Consider the following 19694-nt stretch of genomic DNA (forward strand, 5'->3'; position numbering starts at 1 on the left):
AGTTTGACCAATGCATATACACTCCAGACAAATAACAAGTCAAATTTCAATATAGTGTTAACTTTTAATTTCATTATAATCTATATGACTTGCCCCATGACATCACCAGATTGAATCCAACATATGTTTACGTGTCTTTACATGTCAATGGTGAAGGAAACAAACTTTTCATGTTATGTCTCTATTACGTAGCTGCTTCAAGAAAAAAAAAAAATTATAAAACCACAGTGAGATATCACCTCACACCTGTCAGAATGGCTATTATCAAAAAGGCAAGAAATAACAAGTGTTGGTGAGGATGTAAAGAAAAGGGAACCCTCATACATTGTTGGTGGGGATGTGAATAAATGCAGCCACTATGAAAAACAGTATAGAGATTCCTCAAAAAATTAAGAATAGAACTACCATATGATTCAGCTATCCCACTTCTGGCATTTATCTAAAGAACACAAAAGCACTAATTTGAAAAGATATGTGCACCCCTATGTTCACTGCAGCATTATTTACAATAGCCAAGATATGGAAATAACCTAAGTGCCCATCAATGGATGAATGGATAAAAAAATATGGTATATATATGCAATGGAAATACTACTCCGAAATAAAAAAAGGTGAAATCTTGCCATTGCAACAACATGGATAGACCTTGAGGGTATTATGCTAAATGAAATAAGTCAGATAGAGAAAGACAAATGCCATATGATTTCTCTCATATGTGGAATATAAAGAACAAACAAACAAAAAACAAATGAACAAACCAAAACGAAACAAAAACAAACCTGCAGATACAGAGAACAGAGTAGTGGTAACCAGATGGGAAAGAATGGGGAGGAAGGCAAAATGTGTAAAGGGGATGGACTGTGTGGTGAAGAATGGAAACTAAGTCTTTGGTGATGAGCACGTTGTAGTGTATACACAAGTCGAAATATAATGTTGTACACGTGCAACTTATAAAATGTTATAAGCCAATGTTACTGCAATAAAAACATTAATTTTAAAATAAAATTAAAAAGAGAAAAGTATTTTTAAAAGAATACATGCAAATGAACTCTGACATAACATGACTACATGATATTCACTAACCAGATTCTCAAACTACATTGTCCTTTAAGAATCCAACTTCTGTCCCCCAGATCTTTTTTTTTTTTTAACTAAACAATCATTTGGCAGCTTTGGGTTTCACTTCTGGCATTTTCCTGCTCATCTCAGAGGGAGACGTTTAAGGAAAGAAACAGATAAAATGGACAAAAGAAAAGAGAAAGGCACAGATTACTCAGAAACCGTAAGGGAGAAGTAGTCAGGTTCCTGGAGGAAGAGAGAATGCGCTGAGCTGTGGTCAGGAACCACATACCCATCAAGGCTCCCACTTTTTCTGCCCTCCCCTCTCACTCCCTCTCATCCCTCCTGCCAAGGAGTGAGCTGGCGATCTTACCAATGACCTTGGACAAACAGAAAATGATAAAGCTCCTAAAGTCAGCTTTAGCCACACCACTCCAGCCAAAACTAGAAACACCTACAATGGCTGGGAGCGTGCCATCACTCCAACCGCTCCTGTCCCCCTCCACTGCAATCGAATGTCAGGAAAAATAACCTGTTGGAATTACAATAAGCCTTGTAAAGATGGTCTAGTCTAAACCCCCCTCACCTGTTTTGCACAAAAGAAAACTGACATCCAGAGAAATGAGGTCACATGCCCAAGGTCATTGAGCAAGTCCAAACTAGATGCCCAAAACTTCAGACTTGCATTGTTCTGAGTTCATTTAAAGCAATTTAAAAGCTACCAAACATGCAATGAACAAACAAAAAAACAAAACAGTCCAACTTTGGAGAGATGAAGAACAATTACAAAAAGGCACAAATTAACATGAAAACAAACCAAAATAATAACTTTACTCCACCTCCCAGAAACCCAGTGACGATAAAAGCAGCAGGGGTCTGTTTTACGGAGTAATGATACCTGGAACAACTTAATTGTGCTTTTTCCTCCTTTACCCATTTCTCACAGGCAGAGGAAATAAAAAGTGCATACAAGACTGCTGAAACTCTTAACCTGAACCAACATAGACCTTTTTGATACTTGAAATTTGGTACATCCTTCCCTCCAGGGGCTTATAGAAATCACATTATTAGAGTTAAAACATCAGGTCATTCAATGGGTCTCAAAGCCCTGGGGAAAATGCCTTCCACAGAAATCCATCCTCTCCCCTGACCTGCACAGGCAACAAACTCCAGCTAAAGCCGCAGAGGATTTGATCATTCGCAGACTTTCAAAGAATGGGACCCAGGAAACTAACATTCCAAAACAGGACTGGAGAAAAAGAAGAAAACTTGTCCTTACCCTTAAAAATAACAGAAACAATAGGATCCGGTTTCCCAAATTTCGTTTTAGGGATATTGCTGGCAGATTCTACAATCACCCGAAGCATGGCTCTCAATGGGCAGAAAGCAAATTTCAGCAACGAAGTTAAGAAGACACGGGCTCTGGAGCTTGCGGCCGCGCCGCCCGGTAGAGAAGGCGGGGAAGACTTCTCCAGAGAAGAGGGAAGGAGGAGAGGCGATGGGTGGGTCCCTGACGGATTACTGTATTTACTGAAGGTTACGTGTAAACTGATACCCAAATGCCCGAGTCTCCGCAGCGCCGCAGGCACCCACTTAAGAATTCGGGAAATGTGGGAGTGAAAAGGACAAAACCTCAGCTAAAAATAATTATGGGCAACAAATGAAACTGAAAAGGATTTGTAGCTAATAAATGTGGACAGGTTAAGAGACCACTAAGACGCTGCCGCTAAGAGCAACAAATTTGTGAAGCCCAATTAATTGGATTTCTGTTACCCCTTCCATTCTTTGTAGAGCTTCGTGGAGTTTTAAAACTTTACTGCGTCATTTAAAATTTTCTTTTTACTTTTGCCATTTCTTCTCTCCTGCTGTTGAACTCACCCACGCAGCAACAAGTTAGAGAACAATTTGTTTTTAATCAGTTAAAGGGTGCCCCCTATTGTATGGTAGAGAAATAAATGAGTTTATTTCAAGCAAGCCCAATCCGGAGGTGGTGATCGCGGTTTACAAAATCAGTGTCCTGGGGGCTGATCCTTTTCAGTCACAAAAGGATTCGCCATAGGACTTCTTTAAAAATCCTTAGGAGGTGACAGCTGGTGACCGAAGTTTTCCTGGTCCATCAAAAAGCTGCTAGCCGTCTTTAGTGAAAATGGAGTTCTCCACTCTTTCAGGATCTAGACCCCAGCAGTGTCTTCCTTTCCTTTGTTAAAGAAAAAGGTATTCGATGACACTTGTTAAAGTGGGTAAGGAAGACTTTATTCAAGGGGAAGGAATCTTTCAGTGTAGGAGGGAATTTGGACTCAACTCTGAATAGGGCATGGACAAGGGAGAATTTATAGCCAGGGAGCAGGTTGGGGGTCAGTGAATGGAAATCACCAGAAGAAAGTATCAGGGGGGAAAAGGGGATTCTGGCTCAACCGACCTAACAGGATTCTTACTGAACATAGGTCAGGGTGACGAGACATTACCTGGGTGATGGTGGAGAACGAGGCACCCCGCAAGATACAGAGTGATCAGATATGGAGGGAGGGGAGTTCTGGTTAAACTGACTCAGCAAGGTTCTCGCTAAAACTAAATTTTACAAGGAAATACACAGATGGGCCTAGGAGAAAGTTCAGAAGCTTAACTAAAATTTGGCCAAGGAAAAGGTCTTTATGGCCTAGAGGGTGTGTTAGGTGGTGTAACCTGGTGATCAAGATCACTAGAAGAGGCCTGGGGATAGTAGTCAGCCAGACCTGCGTGTGGGTCCCTGATTCATCACTCTTGAGCTATGTCACCTTACAAGTTGGTAAATCCCTCTCTTCTGCAGTTATCTCATCTGTAAAATGAAGGTGAAGATTGTCATAAGATCAAGGTCTAAGTGCGGGGAGCCTGGCAAAAAGCACATAGTAAATTCCACACATCTAGAACCAGAAGTTCATCCTTATTCACAGCATTTCATAGCATTTCCGTTAATGCAAATTGGGTTTACATTAGGATCTCATTGTGTTTCAGAAGAAAAGGCTGAAACTAAGAATGAAAAAATGTAGGACTTCCTTTTGCTTCTGAACACACAACCAACCGAGAAGACCCATCTGTAAGCAAACACTTGAAGTGCACTGAAAAAGTACGGTTTACCTGCAAGAATTCTTCTGTCTCAGTGAATTTCTCAATGGCTTATATAAAGAACCAATAAACCCAATGTCATATACATTATTGTATTTAGTGGACATGTAGACTAAATACAGTATATATTTTAATGGAATATAGACAGCATTATGTTTGTTTGTATTTTGGAGCTGGTTTTTATTTCTCCCTTTCATTGTTAAGTATATTTACAGAAAAATGCATACAACATAAATGTGACAGTTTATTGAGCAAACATCAAGGTCAAGGCAGAGACCATTGCCAGCACTCCAGAAGTCCCTCACATGTCCCATCACAGCCACCTCCTTCCCCCCATAGGTAACCATTTTCCTGATTTTTATAGTAATAATTTCTGTGCTTTTTTTCATAGTTTTTAATCCCCCAAATAGTTTGATTTGCTTGATTATGATCATATGAATTATTTTATACATTATGAACATTATCTACATATATTTGTACCTATGTGTATACACATATTCACATAGTATGAATTCTTTGACATATTATGACCTTTATAGACATGGAATATAAGTGTGAATTCTTTTGTGTTTGGCTTCTTTTTTTTTCAACATTATATTGTGAGATTCATCCATATAACTCTACTTTGTTTACTCTCATTTCTCTATGGCATTCTGTTGTATGAGTGTACCACATTTTACTAATTACTCCACTGTTGATACACATTTGGATTATTCAGAGTTTGGGGCTATTACAAAAAGGGCTACTCTGAACATGCTTGTACATGTTCCCTGGTACAAATGTGCGTGAGCGCATTTTGGGTCTAACCTGTGACTGCAATTGCTGGATCAAAGGGTATATGCATATTTTCAAAATTACTAGGTAATTCAAAATTGTTTTCCACGGTGATTGTACCGTTTACACTCCCACCAACAGTGTATGAGACTTCCCGTTCATACATTTGGCAACCCGTATGGTGAGTATGTAATATTTCATTGGAGTTTTAATTTGCATTTTTCAGATTACGAATGAGGTTTCATACCTTTTTATATTTACATTTCCTAATTTATGACATGCCTATTCAAATATTTTGTGGATTTTTCTATTGGGTACTCCGTGTTTTCCTTACTCATTTGCAGGAGCTGTTTATGTGCTCTGAATACTGGTGCTTTGTGGCTTGTAATTTTAATATTATTGAATTTATCAATATTTCCTTTATTGGACTTCCTGGTGGCGCAGTGGTTAAGAATCCTCCTGCCAACGCAGGGGACATGGGTTCAAGCTCTGGTCCGGGAAGATTCCACGTGCCGCGGAGCAAATAACCCCATGCGCCACAACTACTGAGCCTGTGCTCTAGAGCCCGCAAGCCACAACTACTGAGCCCACGAGCCACAACCACTGAAGCCCACATGCCTAGAGCCTGTGCTCCGCAACAAGAGAAGCCACTGCAATGAGAAGCCCGCACATCACAACGAAGAGTAGCCCCTGCTCACCGCAACTAGAGAAAGCCCGCGAGCAGCAACAAAGACCCAATGCAGCCAAAAATAAATTAATTAATTAATTAAAAACAATATTTACTTTATGGTTAGTATATTTTTCTTTCTTTCTTTCTTTTTTGGCTGCACCACAAGGCTTGCAGGATCTTAGTTCCCCAACTAGGGATTGAACCAACCTTGGGCCATGGCAGTGAAAGCACTGAGTCCTAATCACTGGACAACCACGGAACTCCCAGTACATTTTTCACATTAAGAAATGCTTTCTACTCTGAGATTGTGAAGATACTCTTGAGTATTATCTTCCAGAAGCATTTTGTTTCATCTTGCACGCTAAGATTTATACTCCACCTGTAATTGATTATGTGTCATGTATGGTTAGAGGCCACATTTCATTTTTTCCCACATGGATATTCAATTGACCCAGTACCATTTATTGAAAAGTTTGTCCTTTTCCCAAACCTAGGTCATGTATCAGGTTTGTAGATGTGTGTGCGTCTGTTTCTGTGCTCTCTCTTCTCTTTCATTGTCCTATTTGCCAGTCTCTGCACCAACACCACTGTGTCTTAATATAGCCTTATAAAAATTTCATAATAAGATTTTATCCTCCCATCTTGTTCTTTTCCTTCAAATATCTTGGCTCTTCTTGCATTTTTTTTGTTGTTTTTGTTGCAGTATGCGGGCCTCTCACTGTTGTGGCCTCTCCCGTTGCGGAGCAACAGGCTCCGGACGCGCAGGGTCAGCGGCCATGGCTCACGGGCCCAGCAGCTCCGCGGCATGTGAGATCTTCCCGGACCGGGGCATGAACCCATGTCCCCTGCATCGGCAGGCGGACTCTCAACCACTGCGCCACCAGGGAAGCCCTCTTCTTGCATTTTAATAGACATATTAGGATCAGCTTATCAAGTTTCAAATACTTTAAAAAATCTGTTGGAATTCTGTCTTAAATTGCATTAAATTTGTAGATCAATTTTGGGGGGAACTGATGTCATTGTAAGTATTTCAATTCAATAATAGACTATATCACTTAATCTACTTAGACTTTCTAAACATCTCTCAGTAAAATTTTATAATTTATAAAGGCCTTGAACATTTTTCTTTTAGATATGTTGGAACTTATTTCTTTCAGCTTTCAAATATATAAAAAATGAAAAATATAGTACAATTTACACCTCTATGTCCATTATCTAGATTTGACAACTATTAACATTTTGCCATGATCATGTTATCTATCTATCTAGATTTTTAAATTATTTTAAAGTAATTATAGACATCATGAAATTTCACCCTTAAATGCTAAAGACTGCACCTTGTAAGAGTGACATTCGCCTACAATATTACAATCACATGACCACATCTGTGTGTATTCAGATCATCTAATTATGTTAATAACAAATTATACTAAATATCATTTTTTGTACATTTTTAAATTAGGACCCAATCAAGATTCATGCATTGCCTCTGTGCATTTAGCTGGAGAAATCTGACCAATAAGGTAACTGACTTACAGTTCCCAGGTTCTACAGGTTTTCAGAGGCCTGATAAAATATATGAAGCCAAAAATACAATAAATTGATACAAAATATAATGAAATTAATGCATTGAGAAGTGATACCATATCATTTCTATGGTATTCTTCCCAAACATCCATAACCCCAGTCTAAAAATGCAAAAACAGGGAATTCCCTGGTGGTCCAGTGGTTAGGACTTGGCGCTTTCAGTTCGGGGGCTTGGGTTCGATCCCTGGTTGAGGAACTAAGATCTCACAAGCCGTGCAGTGTGGCTGAAAAAAAAAAAAATGAGAAAGTAGACAAAACCAGGTTGAGAGACATTCTACAAAATACCTGATAAGTACTCTTCAAAAGTGTCAAGGTCATAAAAATAAGGAAAGATTGAGAAACTGTCACAGATTGAAAGAGACAAAGGAGTCATGGGAACTAAATGCAAGATTGTATCCTGGATCAACTGCTGGAACAGAGAAAGGACGTTCGTTAGTGGAAAAATACCAAAATCTGCACTTTAGTTAATAGTATTGTGCCTATATTAATTTCTTAGTTTTGATAGATGTACCATGAGTATGTAAGATGTTAATATGAGGGGAACCTGAATGAAGGGCACAAGGGAACTCTGTATGCTTTGCAACTTTTCTGTAAATCTAAAATTATTTCAAAATAAAATGTTAAGAAATAAAATCAAATAAATTTGTAAATACTGGCTTAGAAGTGTAAAAAAGAAGCCTTCAAAATTGAAACAATAAATATTTCATTAAAAGTGTATGGACAGGGCTTCCCTGGTGGCGCAGTGGTTGAGAATCTGCCTGCTAATGCAGGGGACACGGGTTCGAGCCCTGGTCTGGGAAGATCCCACATGCCGCGGAGCAACTAGGCCTGTGAGCCACAACTACTGAGCCTGCACGTCTGGAGCCTGTGCTCCTTAATAAGAGAGGCCGCGACAGTGAGAGGCCCGCGCAGCGCGATGAAGAGTGGCCCCCGCTTGCCGCAACTGGAGAAAGCCCTCGCACAGAAACGAAGACCCAGCACAGCCAAAAATAAATTAATTAATTAAAATACAACAACAAAAAGTGTATGGACAGGACTTCTCTGCTGGTGCAGTGGTTAAGAATCTGCCTGCCAATTCAGGGGACACGGGTTTGAGCCCTGGTCCAGGACAATCCCACATGCTGCAGAGCAACTAAGCCCATGTGCCACAACTACTGAGCCTGCGCTCTAGAGCCTGTGAGCCACAACTACTGAGCTCGCATGCTACAACTACTGAAGCCCGCGCACTGAGAGCCTGTGCTCCGCAACAAGAGAAGCCACCACAGTGAGAAGCCCGCGCACCGCAACAGAGAGTAGCCCCCACTCGCCGCAACTAGAGAAAGCCTGAGCACGGCAACAAAGACCCAACGCGGCCAGAAATAAATAAAAAATAAATAAATAATTTTTAAAAAAGTGTATGGGCAAAACAAAATGCCTGTTTCATTAATTGGTAAGTTTTTAGTATTCATAAAATTTTCATCTCTGTTGAAAAGAACTTGTAGTTAGATTTTCACACTATAAAAGAATTTCTGAGGATGCAAAATAACCACCAAGAAATCACAACCTATCATAAGTTCATTAATCATAACCCCAAATTTTCAACAATGTAATTATTAAAAATTCTTTCAAGGTTTTTACAGCAATATATATATATATTTTTTAATGCAGCATAAGGTATCTTTGAGTATGTTTGATGTAATATATCCAAAAGCAGGATTCTGTTAAATTGTTAAGTAAGCCCTGAAACAGATTAACTTTCCAATTCCTAGCATTTCTTGGAGTCTTCTATTTGGCACTGATTTATATAACTTTGAATAAACACAGGCAGGAGAGAATGAGCTAACCAGTAAAAGTAGAACCTAGTAAGAGGACCAGTCCTCCTCCTAACAAGCTTGCAATGGCTTTGCAGTGGAAGGAAACACTATTTTATTTATTTATTTATTTATTTATTTATTTGGTTGCGCCGAGTCTTAGTTGCGGCATGCAGGACCTTTTAGTCGCAGCATGTGGAATCTTTAGTTGTGGCATGCAGCGTCTTTTCTTAGTTGCGGCACACGGGATCTTTAGTTGCGGCATGCGAACTCTTAGTTGGGGCATGTGGGATCTAGTTCCCTGACTGAACCTGGGCCCCCTGCATTGGGAGCGTGGAGCCTTAGCCTCTGGACCACCAGGGAAGCCCTGGAAGGAAACAGTATTATCCTCATCTTCAGAAATAAATATTTGAGGAGAAGGAGGTTAGGATACTTGGAAAGTAGTAACTTAAAGTTAAGGGGTAGAAAAGTTGGTGGCCAAGGGGCGTGGCCTAGCCTCAGAGCTTCTCTCCTGACACCAGGAAATGCTGCGGAGCAAGGTCATGAGCATTGAGGCTCAGATTCCAGGGAGAGCCAGGAGCTGTGTTTCCCTGGATAGTAAGAGGGAAGGAGGAGCTTTAAGACCTGAGCCCAGTGGGAGACAGTGGCAGAAGTAAGGTGGCTGGTGTTTGGAGAAGGGAGGAGGTGCTCAGAGGCTGCCAGTCAGACTGACTTTACACCAACCTGTCTGTAGAGCGTATGTGCGTGCACGTGTGTGTGTGTGTGTGTGTGTGTGTGTGTGTGTGTGTGTGTGTTGGGAGTTGGGTGGAGAAGATTCAGTGGTGGGAACATGAACTTGTTCTTCAGAGACTGCAGAGCTGCACACAAACATAATGCATGTATGCTCACACACCATCACAACCAGCCCCTGCACCATCCAGCCTTACACTCCTCCTGCCACCTCTGGTGCAACAGAGCCCTGGAGCCCAGTTCAGCAGGCTGCTCCTGTCTCAAGGGCTTTATTTTTATCAACTGCATTGGTCCTAACAACAACCCTATGATGTAGGCCCTATAATAACCTCCACTTTATGAGCGTAGGAAACTGAGACACAAAAAGATTAGGTAAATTGTTCAGGTTATAGCTAATAAATGGAAGAGCTGGGATCCAAACCAGGTAGTTTGGTTGTGAATTTTCCTGCTACACTCTATTGGAATGTATCCCTTACAACATGCTTTGCAGCCTCCACACACCCTGGAGACAAATACACCAGCCTGGGTGTGTCATAACCAGAGCCCTGGTTACCATCTGTCTCAAGGACTTTGAGCTCTCCAGCTTCCTGTGCCAAGAATGTAACAGTGTCAGTCTCTGGTGGCTACTGGAGTTATCTCTATACCCTGTGAGCCTGGGAAGGGGCAAACCCCTCAGTTTCTCCATCCCAGTGCCCTCTGTTTCTTTTTCTTTTTTTTTTTTGGCTGCACCGGCGCAGCATGCAGGGTCTTAGTTCCCCGACGAGGGATCAAACCCATGCCCCCTGCAGTGGAAGAGTGGGGTCTTAACCACTGGACCTCCAGGGAAGTCCCTGGTGGCCTCTCTTTGGACAGTCCTTATTTTTTTCCTGGATACACACTCACTAGTGTTATAGTTGAAGACAGGGAAGGAGAAGAAAAGGATGGGAGATCTCCCTTCAGCTTTGTTCAAATATAAAAAGCTAACAGGGCCTGTTTTCCTCATACAATCAGTTTTTAGATATAAATGTGTAAGATTCCAATCAACACTGTAAGAAAAACACTTAAGGAAAAATATTTCCTCCTGGAAAAATCAAGGAAGAGTAAGAGAGTTAAGAGTAAATTCACACAGAATGATCAAACATTTATTCATTAATAATATGTCCATTTGTTCAACAAATATTTGAGAGTCTACAAGTATCATGTGTCAGCTGCTGGGGCTTCAGCCAAGAATAAGCCAAAGTTCAGACCTGATGGAGCTCCCAGCTAGTGGAGACCACATGCCGGGTCTCACATGTCTATCATCCACTGCTTTCCACTGCTTTCCACTGCTTTCCTGGGAGCTAGGACTCCTGGGCTCATTTTACAGCTGATGAAATTGAGGCTCAGAAGAGTTAAAAACTTGAGCCAAGATTCAAACCCAATGTCTTCTGAGCCCTACTCCTTTTCCAACTGGCCCTCAGATGAGAGCACACATTCTGCTCTTTCATTATCCTCACCTTTTTCATCAAGTAAACTCATGCATTGATCTAGGTGAGTGGCCTTGCACCTACACTGAGGCAAAAGGGATAGAGACAGAGGAATATTTAAGGAAGAGGAGAGACTTAGCAAAAAATCTAGACATGAGGAACAAAGTAAGCGGGGTGGCCAAGAGGATTTAGTGGAAGAGAAATGAAGACAGATTCATAATATCTTATTCCAATTCCAGTTTCACAGAATCCTAGATATTACCTAACAGCAATTTTCAAATTGGCACACACAGAGGGTCCATTGTTAAGATCTTTTTGCTGAAACACTTCTTTAAGAATTATTTCAGTTGATAACTAAAGTGCTTTTTAGAGCTAAAATACTATTTTTTAGTAGTTTAATTATAGGGTTTTGCATAATGGCGGACGCTATTTTAAAATAACTTAATATATAGTATATTTAAATTTCATTATTTTAAAAAGTGCCTGACAGTGACTAAGTCTACAGGGGGGGAAAGGAGGGGATAAAATATTTCATAACATTTGGCATCATTATATTATCATTATTCAAGGCCATTGGAGGAGCTAAATATAAGACAGGAATGAATCTGACCTTCTCCAAGTAAGTGTTAACTTACTTGAGCATATTTTCTAAAATAAACCTAGAAAAAATGGAATGGAGAAAAGTGGGATCCTCTTAAGCCTGGTATTCACTTTTATGGAAACAACAATTCCTATCAAAATGTTTGATAAACAAATGTTTCCCAGTCATTCTTCTGTAAGAATCTTGATTCATTCAGGCTCACGCGCATTTATTCAGCAAACACTTACACGCGCATTTATTCAGCAAACACTTACTGAAAGTCTACGTGGTGCCAGGTATGATGCTAACTACAAGACAAATAAGGCACATTTCCTCTCTGCAAGAAGCTCACAGGAAATCGCAGTACAATGGAGTGAGCACCATGCTAGAGGAGCAGGTGTTAACAGGGCAGGGTGGGCAAGCAGGGTAGGCTCCTGGAGGAGGTGACAGCTGGACTGAGAATTAGTGGTTGGACTGATGTCTGTGTGTATGTGTGTGTGTGTGTGTGTGTGTGTGTGTGTGTGTATGTGTGTGTGAGAGAGAGAGAGAGATCTGAAACACAGATGAATAAACATGGTGAGCAATGGGAACCTCAAGCCATTTGATGTGGGTGGGAGATCATGTGCGAGGGTAAACAGTCAAGCAGTGAGCCTGGGCAGGCAGGCAGGCCCCAGCTCAGAGAGTCTCGTCTGCTCTGTTAATAGCAACTAACATCTACCACGTGCTTACTACATGCCAGATGCTATTCTAAGCATTTTATTTTGTCTCATTTAATCCTTCCACTGCCCTGTGCTGTGAAGTAAGCACTATTTCACCATCCCCATTTTACAGATGAGAAAACTGAGGCCTAATTTGGTTAAGTAGTTTGCCCAGTTCTCACAGCAAGCGGAGCTGGGATCTGAACACAGGCAGTCTTCCTCTAGAGTCCACGCTCTTTTTTTTTGGCCAGGCCTCACAGCTTGTGGGATCTTAGTTTCCCGACCAGGGATCGAACTCATCTCCCCCTGCAGTGGAAGTGTGGAGTCCTAAACACTGGACCACTGCCAGGGAAGTCCCTAGAACCTCTTCTCTCAACTCCTTAAGCCAGGCCTCGCTGGCAGTGGGGACTTATTAGAGATGCATTTTCCAGCAGGGGAGCAAAATGACTGAATTGCATACCAATTCTCTGAATACAAATGAAACATTTTAATAACCCCATAGACTTAAAATTAAATTTTAAAAGAAGCTAAAACAGGCAGAGCAGTCAATTTCTGGAGAGCTGCCCTTTCCAAATAGGATATACCTTGAATGGAGAACCAAGTCAGGAAGCATCACTGACTGGCTAATGAGAATTCTCCTATATGACATTAGCCAGTTAGAGAAAATCTGCTCAACCTGCCCCTGAAATGGCTTTCAAATATGTCACTAATAGGGCTGCTATAATCTCAGTTAGATATTGAGGGGGTCTTCCTATTTACCGATTTAAAACGCAGCCCTTCCTGGTTGGAGAGGAACTCTAACCCAGGAATGAGTAGTGGGTCTACCCCGAGAAGGAGCTGGGCTGTAAACCGATGCTTTTGGTGCCTGTTAAGGAATATCGATAACAAAAAGGAGGAGAGTAAACAAATCGTTTCTCCACAGTAGTCTAGGGCAGAAGAGACCCCCATCAATTCATTCATTCATTGAACAAATATTTATTTATCATTTTAAAAATTATTATTATTTTTTGGCTGCACTGAGTGGCTTGCAGGATCTTAGTTCCCCCATCAGGGATTGAACCCGTGCCCCCTGCAGTGAAAGCGCCGAGTCCCAACCACTGGACCACCAGGGAATTCCCTGAACAAATATTTATTAATTACCTAATTTGTTCAAGCCCTGTGATGGTAGGTACTGTGGATATGGGGGTGAGCAAAATCAGACAGACTCCTCAAGCAATTTACAGTGGAATGAGGGAAAGGGACACCAGTCAAAGAATCACTCATGATTCAATGTGCAATTATAGCTGGAATGAAGCCTTTGAAGAAATCTGTGGTAAAGAGAGGAAGTCCTTTACTCAGGAGGCAGGGAAGCCTTCCCTTAGGCAGGGAGGATGGAGCTGAGATCTGGGAGATAGGAAAGGAGGCAACAGCTAGAGCATTCCAGACAGGGGGAACCTCCTGTGAAAAGGCCCTGAGGCAGGAAGGAAACTTCCTGGTTCAAGGAATGAAGGGTGTCTAATGTGGGGCTTTGACACCAGGTTGGGGAGGTCAGTCTAGGCTTGCTAGGCCTGAGAGGACACAATGGGGATTTGGTTAGATGATCAGATCTGCATTATTTCAAAAAATCCCTGCGGAGTGGATTGGAGGGAGGCAAGAGTTTACCAGTTTCTTCTCAGCCTGCATTTAGAGAACATTTACTGTGTGCATACCAGTGCTATTCAATAAAAACATAACAGCAGCTGCATTTATATTTTGAATTTTCTAATAGTCGCAGTAAAGAAAGTAAAAAACAATAGTAAGATTGATTTTAATATATTTATTTTACTTAATATATCTAAAATATTATTGTCTCAACATGTAATAATATTAAAAAGCTTAGTCATTGAAATCAGCTGTGTATTTCATACATCTCAATTGGGACACAAAATATTCATCAGAAATACTTCATCTGTATTTAGCTTTCATAAAATTTACAGTTGATAAAGTAGGCTTGCACCCCGATGTTCACTGCAGCACTGTTTACAGTAGCCAAGAAATGGAAGCAACCTAAATGTCCATCAACAGATGAGTGGGTAAAGAAGATGTGGTATATGTATACAATGGAATATTACTTAGCCATAAAAAAGAATGAAATTATGTCATTTGTAGCAACATGGATGGACCTAGAGATTATCATACTAAGTGAAGTAAGTCAGACAAAGAAAGATAAATATCATATGATATCACTTATATGTGGAATCTAAAAAAGTAATGGAGGTGAACTTGTTTACAGAACAGAAACAGACCCACAGACTTGGAGGGCAGGCTTGTGGTTGCCAAGGGGGTAAGAAGGAGGGGAGGGATGAATTGGGAGGTTGGGACTGTCATATGTACACTACTATATGTAAAGTGGATAATCACCAGGGATGTACTATGTAGCACAGGGAACTATGCTCAATACTCCGTAATAAACCTGTATAGGAAAAGAATCGGAAAGGGAATGGATGTATGAATATGTATGGCTAAATCATTTTGTTGTACGCCTGAAACTAGCACAACATTGTGAATCAATTATACTCCAATATAAAACAAAAAATTAAAAAACCCAAAACTTCAAAAAGAAGAAAAAAAATAGGCTTACATACCTAAGTTGTTCCAAACATAAAAGTTTTTTTGATAACTGAATCAACCATCAGTTTTTTAATTTAAATTAAGTAAAATTAAAAATTCAGTTCCTCAATCACTGTAGCCACATTTCAAGCACTCAACAACCATATGTGGCCAGTGCTACCATAATGGATTGAGTAGAAAGAACCTTTCCATGATTGCAGGAAGTTGTATAAGAAAGCACAGATGTATCTGCTGGAGAAGCTCTGGGTAGTCATTAGCTTTCCTTTGGAAGACATAACCTTTCAGGGGTGAAGAGTACATTCATCTACAACAGCCTCACTATTTCTTTTTATAAAGCCTAAATCCATTCAGCCTCTTTTTGGTACTGTTTTGGTTTCCCAAGATTTTCCTACTGGGAAGAAAATACCTAATATTTATTGAGATAAATATCCAGTCTACTTGGCCATTATATTTCTCTTTGTTAATGAATAAAGATGAATTTTGAATCCCTGTCCTAGGATTTCTCCTAGTGAACTGTCAGTATCAAATTACTATCATCTCTTCAGACCTTTTGCAAACTACTAGCTTCTCACACTTCACGCCTAGCCCCACCTACCTGCGAAGAGCAAACATTGATTTTCGGGTCTAACAATGACAATTACAAAATTAAATGAGCCACCAGGCCAATGAGCCTCCTGCCCACTCCTTTTCCTCAGGGGTCCCCAGTCACAGGGGGAGCTCCTGCCAGAAGAGAGGGACCTGGGGAGCAGATATGTAATTGGGCAGCCTGGCCCAGCAGGCCTAGGTACCAGGTCCTCTGTCTACCAGGTGCCATCCCTCTTCACACCGTTCCTCCCACTTCCTGTCTTTTCTCTCCCCATTTGGCTCAAAGCTGAGCAGAGAACTCTCTCTTTCTCTCTCATCCAAGAATCTCTGTAGATTTCTATGGAGACTAATTTTGCCCTTGCTCTCAACTCTGGGCATTGAATAGCATTCACACCTTCACTAATCTTTTGCCTTGACTTCCTCCCACCCTAATCCCATCTGATAGGTTAATACAACAGATAGGAAACAGCCCAGTTCTCCTCACTTTTCCATCAGAAATGTGAGTTACTTGGCAGCAAGGACCAAACGTTATCTTCTTGCCTTTCCTTTTATTCTTTAAAATTCTCTACATGGTTTCTCATCCAATCCATTTAGAAACAAAGGGTTTTTGTTGCTTTTTATGTAATAAGGGCTAACATCAGTTGAGCATTTACTAAACACTATGCACTTTACATGGGTTCTCTCATTTAATGCTTATAATCACCCTATGAGGTAGATATTACTTGTATCATTTTACAGATCAGGAAATTGAGGCTCAGAGAGGTTAAATAACTTATTCAAGAACACACAGCTAGTAAGAGGCAGTCAGGAGCTAAAGTCATTCCTAATCCAGAGTTTAACCCCTGTGTGACGCTGCTTTCCTAGGATGTTTTCTACTGTATCCTTTTTATTGTGTTAAGCCTCTGGTGAGTCTATGCTCACCTGAGAAGGGCAGGCCCTGCCAAACGCTTTCTGTGCCTCTCGCTTTTAGCAAGAGAAAGTCCTCAAAGCGGGTAACCAGGACCCGTATTTAACCAATAGACACCGAGCCGGAGGGCAATCTGGAGCAAACGCCTGCCTAGCTTGCTTCATCTAGGGCTCATAATCTCAGTGTCCAATCTGGGCGTGCCTATCAATCCTCCCACAGGCTACACTCCCCATTGCTCCACCCTGATTTTTGGGAGGAGGAAGGCTCACCCCAAGAGGAAAACAGGGAGGCTGTGCCCCCTTGTGGAATCCAATTCTCCCATTTTATAAAGGTCGAAACTGGTACTCAGAAGGGCGAATCATGCTCAAGGACGCGGATCTGGTTGGTCCCCGCTCGCAGTCACTGGGGTTATCTCGCTCAGCATAGTAATTTGCTTCAGCCCCAAAGCAGATAAACACAAATCAGTTCCTTACAAAGAAACACCGAGCTTGAGGTCTGAAACCTCAGAAAAGCATTGAGGAAACTCCCAGAACTCGGTAACGGGTTCGGCGAAACCCTTCCCGCCTTCGGCCCCTCCTCTCGGCCTCAGCCCCACCCTTCGACCCCGGCTCTGCGGGTCTCCAGCCCGCACTCCGTCGGCCCTCGGGTTCCAGGCCCCGCCCCTCGGAGGCCGCAGCCAATCGGAGAGCCGCGATCCCGTCGCGCGTGCCTCACCCCTGCCGGCAGTGACGTGCCCCACCCCACAGCCGCGGGATTCAAACTCCCGGAAGCGGCTCCCGCGCCGGAGGGTGAGACTGGGCCGACCGCGGAGTGTGGCGGGGGCGGCCAGGGCCCGCAGCCCCGGGGCCGGGCGAGACCGCGAGGGAGGCGTGGTCAGTGGGAGATCGCGTTAGCTGGGGCTCAATCTCTGCCCTCCCGGGTGCCCGTCGCGTTTCCCTGGCTCTCACTTGGTTCCTGGCCCTGGCTGGGTGCCTCACGGCGGTCGCCGATTCGATCCCTCCTTTCAGCCCTGCGGCGGATATTATCCTCCTCTTTTAGACGAGCGCTGGGAGTTCGAGTGACTTGGCCAAGGTCTTTCGTTAGTACAGCCTTTTGCGGATTAGCAGGCACTTCCATGTCTGTTCTACAAACATCTTAAAAGTGGGGGTGAGGAAAAAAGGTGCCCGTTTTTGCAGTGTTTCTTTGCCTGTCTTCCCAGGTGAGATCTTCTGTGAGGGTTTTCGTAAGATTTGCCTCCACTTGCAGACGACGTGGGCTGTAATAGAGGCGTCGTGCCCTTTGCTGGTTATCTTAGTCTTTCACCTTAGAATGGGCAAAACTCCAGGGCTGTCCTTGTGATGGATGGTCTCTTCAACTCAGTTTACCCACTTCTGGTATTTTCAGGCTCTCTGAGTCCACACAGGATGACCCTTAAGGTCCCTTCCGTACAAAAACCTTCTCCACCGAGGTGTCTAAGTAGGTCTCCTCAACTGTTACTGGTATCATTTATCATTGTACTTTTCATTTCCTGGATAACATGTATTTTACAACTTGAGAATCTATATTTGTTTCCTTGTTGCTGCCTGCCGCGTCTGCTAGATCGAAAGTTCCGTTATGTAAGGGACATGTCTCTCTTTCATTTCTTTCTTTCTTTTTTCTTTTTTTTGCCAGTGTATACCCAGCACCTAATATGCTGTCTGGTAAATTAAATTCTCCAGTATTTTTTGAATGCATGAATAGTATCATATTCCTCTAGATTCCCTAGTCACATTACCATTATTTTATCTTGGGATCCATAGGTGGAAAAATGCTTTTTAACCTCCCTAATTAAAACTACTTTTATTATATACACAGTAATTTTTGCTATGTATTTTGCTCCTAGAGTTTATATTATACCGTTGCTTCTTAAATGTCAACTAATACTATTAGCAAATATGCTAAACTTCTCCTTACTCCTTATTCTTAATTCCTGTCATTCCTGAATTCTGTGAATATTGTCTCTTTTTCCTATAAATGCCTCATATTGGTTTCTTCTCACTTCTGCCCACTGTGCTCTCTCAGCTGACTATTATCATTAAGATAGATCTGAACTAGGCCTAGCTTATAAAACAGAATACGCACCATTATATCAGGTAATGACGTTTCAATGTCCAGATATTCAGAATTACATTATTTGTCATTAGCTTTTTATTTTTGGGTAAAATTTGTCTTTGATTGTGATCTACTTCTTTCAGACTTCATTTAATGGTTTAATAATTGGTTAGCCCTCCGTTTTTTTTAATGAAATTTTTCTACTGAAGTATGACACACATACAGAATCCTGCACAAACACAAGAGTACAAGTTGACATATTGAATACTCCCCATGTATCTACCACCCAGACTTTAAAAATATATAGTGTTACTAGCACGCTAGAAGCCTTCCCCAGTCCCTGTTCCATACCCTACTGGTTTGGCTATATCACTTCTATTTAGATAGAAAGGTTCTTCTGTTTAGCAAATTAGTTATTAGACCTTTTCAAACCTGAGATTTGACCTTGTAAACTCAGACTTATAACTGTATTTTTATTTTTACAGACATTTTCAGAGATGTCTTCCAGAAGTCCCAAAGATTTAATTAAAAGTAAATGGGGACCAAAACCTAGTAACTCCAAATCAGAAGCTGCGTTAGAAAAATTTAGGGGAGAAACTGCAGCCTTAAAAACATCGGTGGATGAAATGGCAAGCGGAAAAGGAAAGCTGAATGATAAAGACAGACACAGACTTTTGGAGGTAAGACCCTTTAAACTGTAGTAAGCTTTGCTGTAGTAGATGAGAAAGTATAATGATATAATGTAGTTTTTATGTTCACTAAATGTAAAAAACAAATCTAATGTCAACTTTGGGATTTAGCTTTTAATGTGAATGTTTAAAAACCCATTTAATCATGTATATTGGCTGCTTTACAAGTAATCTTTGTTTACAGTCTTTTTTAAGGTAAAATCATTACAGATATTAGCATTTTGTGTTCTGTTAAACTATATTTCCCTAATTTGCAATTTGGTATGATATAGTCTGTAAAGCAGTTAGGAATTTGCTAGAACTGGAAGGATTTAAAATTTAATCGTTAATTTGATTGTAATTTATTTTGCAAAAGTACTTTTATTGTTCATAGAAAATAAATGATCTGTACTAAATAATATCATTGGATTTCTTTAAATT

At 41.2% G+C, this 19694-nt stretch overlaps 2 protein-coding genes across 5 annotated transcripts in view; one reads left to right on the plus strand and one right to left on the minus strand.

Annotated features, from left to right (window-relative positions):
• The window catches only part of MYOF (myoferlin), a 157856-nt gene extending 155253 nt beyond the window's left edge, over positions 1-2603 (minus strand). Inside the window, 1 exon segment of the mRNA XM_032609332.1 lies at positions 2339-2603. Within this exon segment, the coding sequence (XP_032465223.1) occupies positions 2339-2426 (88 nt within the window). The 5' untranslated portion in view covers positions 2427-2603.
• Positions 2604-17265: 14662 nt separating this feature from the next.
• Positions 17266-19694, plus strand: part of CEP55 (centrosomal protein 55) — a 31653-nt gene continuing 29224 nt past the window's right edge. For 2 of the 4 annotated variants that reach the window (XM_032607263.1, XM_032607264.1), the window contains exons 1-2: positions 17266-17303; positions 19071-19265. In XM_032607263.1, coding sequence (XP_032463154.1) covers positions 19083-19265 — 183 coding nt within the window. In that variant the 5' untranslated portion in view covers positions 17266-17303; positions 19071-19082. Of the gene's footprint in view, positions 17714-19070; positions 19266-19694 lie in introns of all 4 variants that reach the window. The other 2 variants (XM_032607261.1, XM_032607265.1) reach the window with 2 other exon arrangements.

Source organism: Phocoena sinus, chromosome 16 (genome assembly GCF_008692025.1).
Source record: "Phocoena sinus isolate mPhoSin1 chromosome 16, mPhoSin1.pri, whole genome shotgun sequence".
NCBI classification, from domain to species: domain Eukaryota; kingdom Metazoa; phylum Chordata; class Mammalia; order Artiodactyla; family Phocoenidae; genus Phocoena; species Phocoena sinus.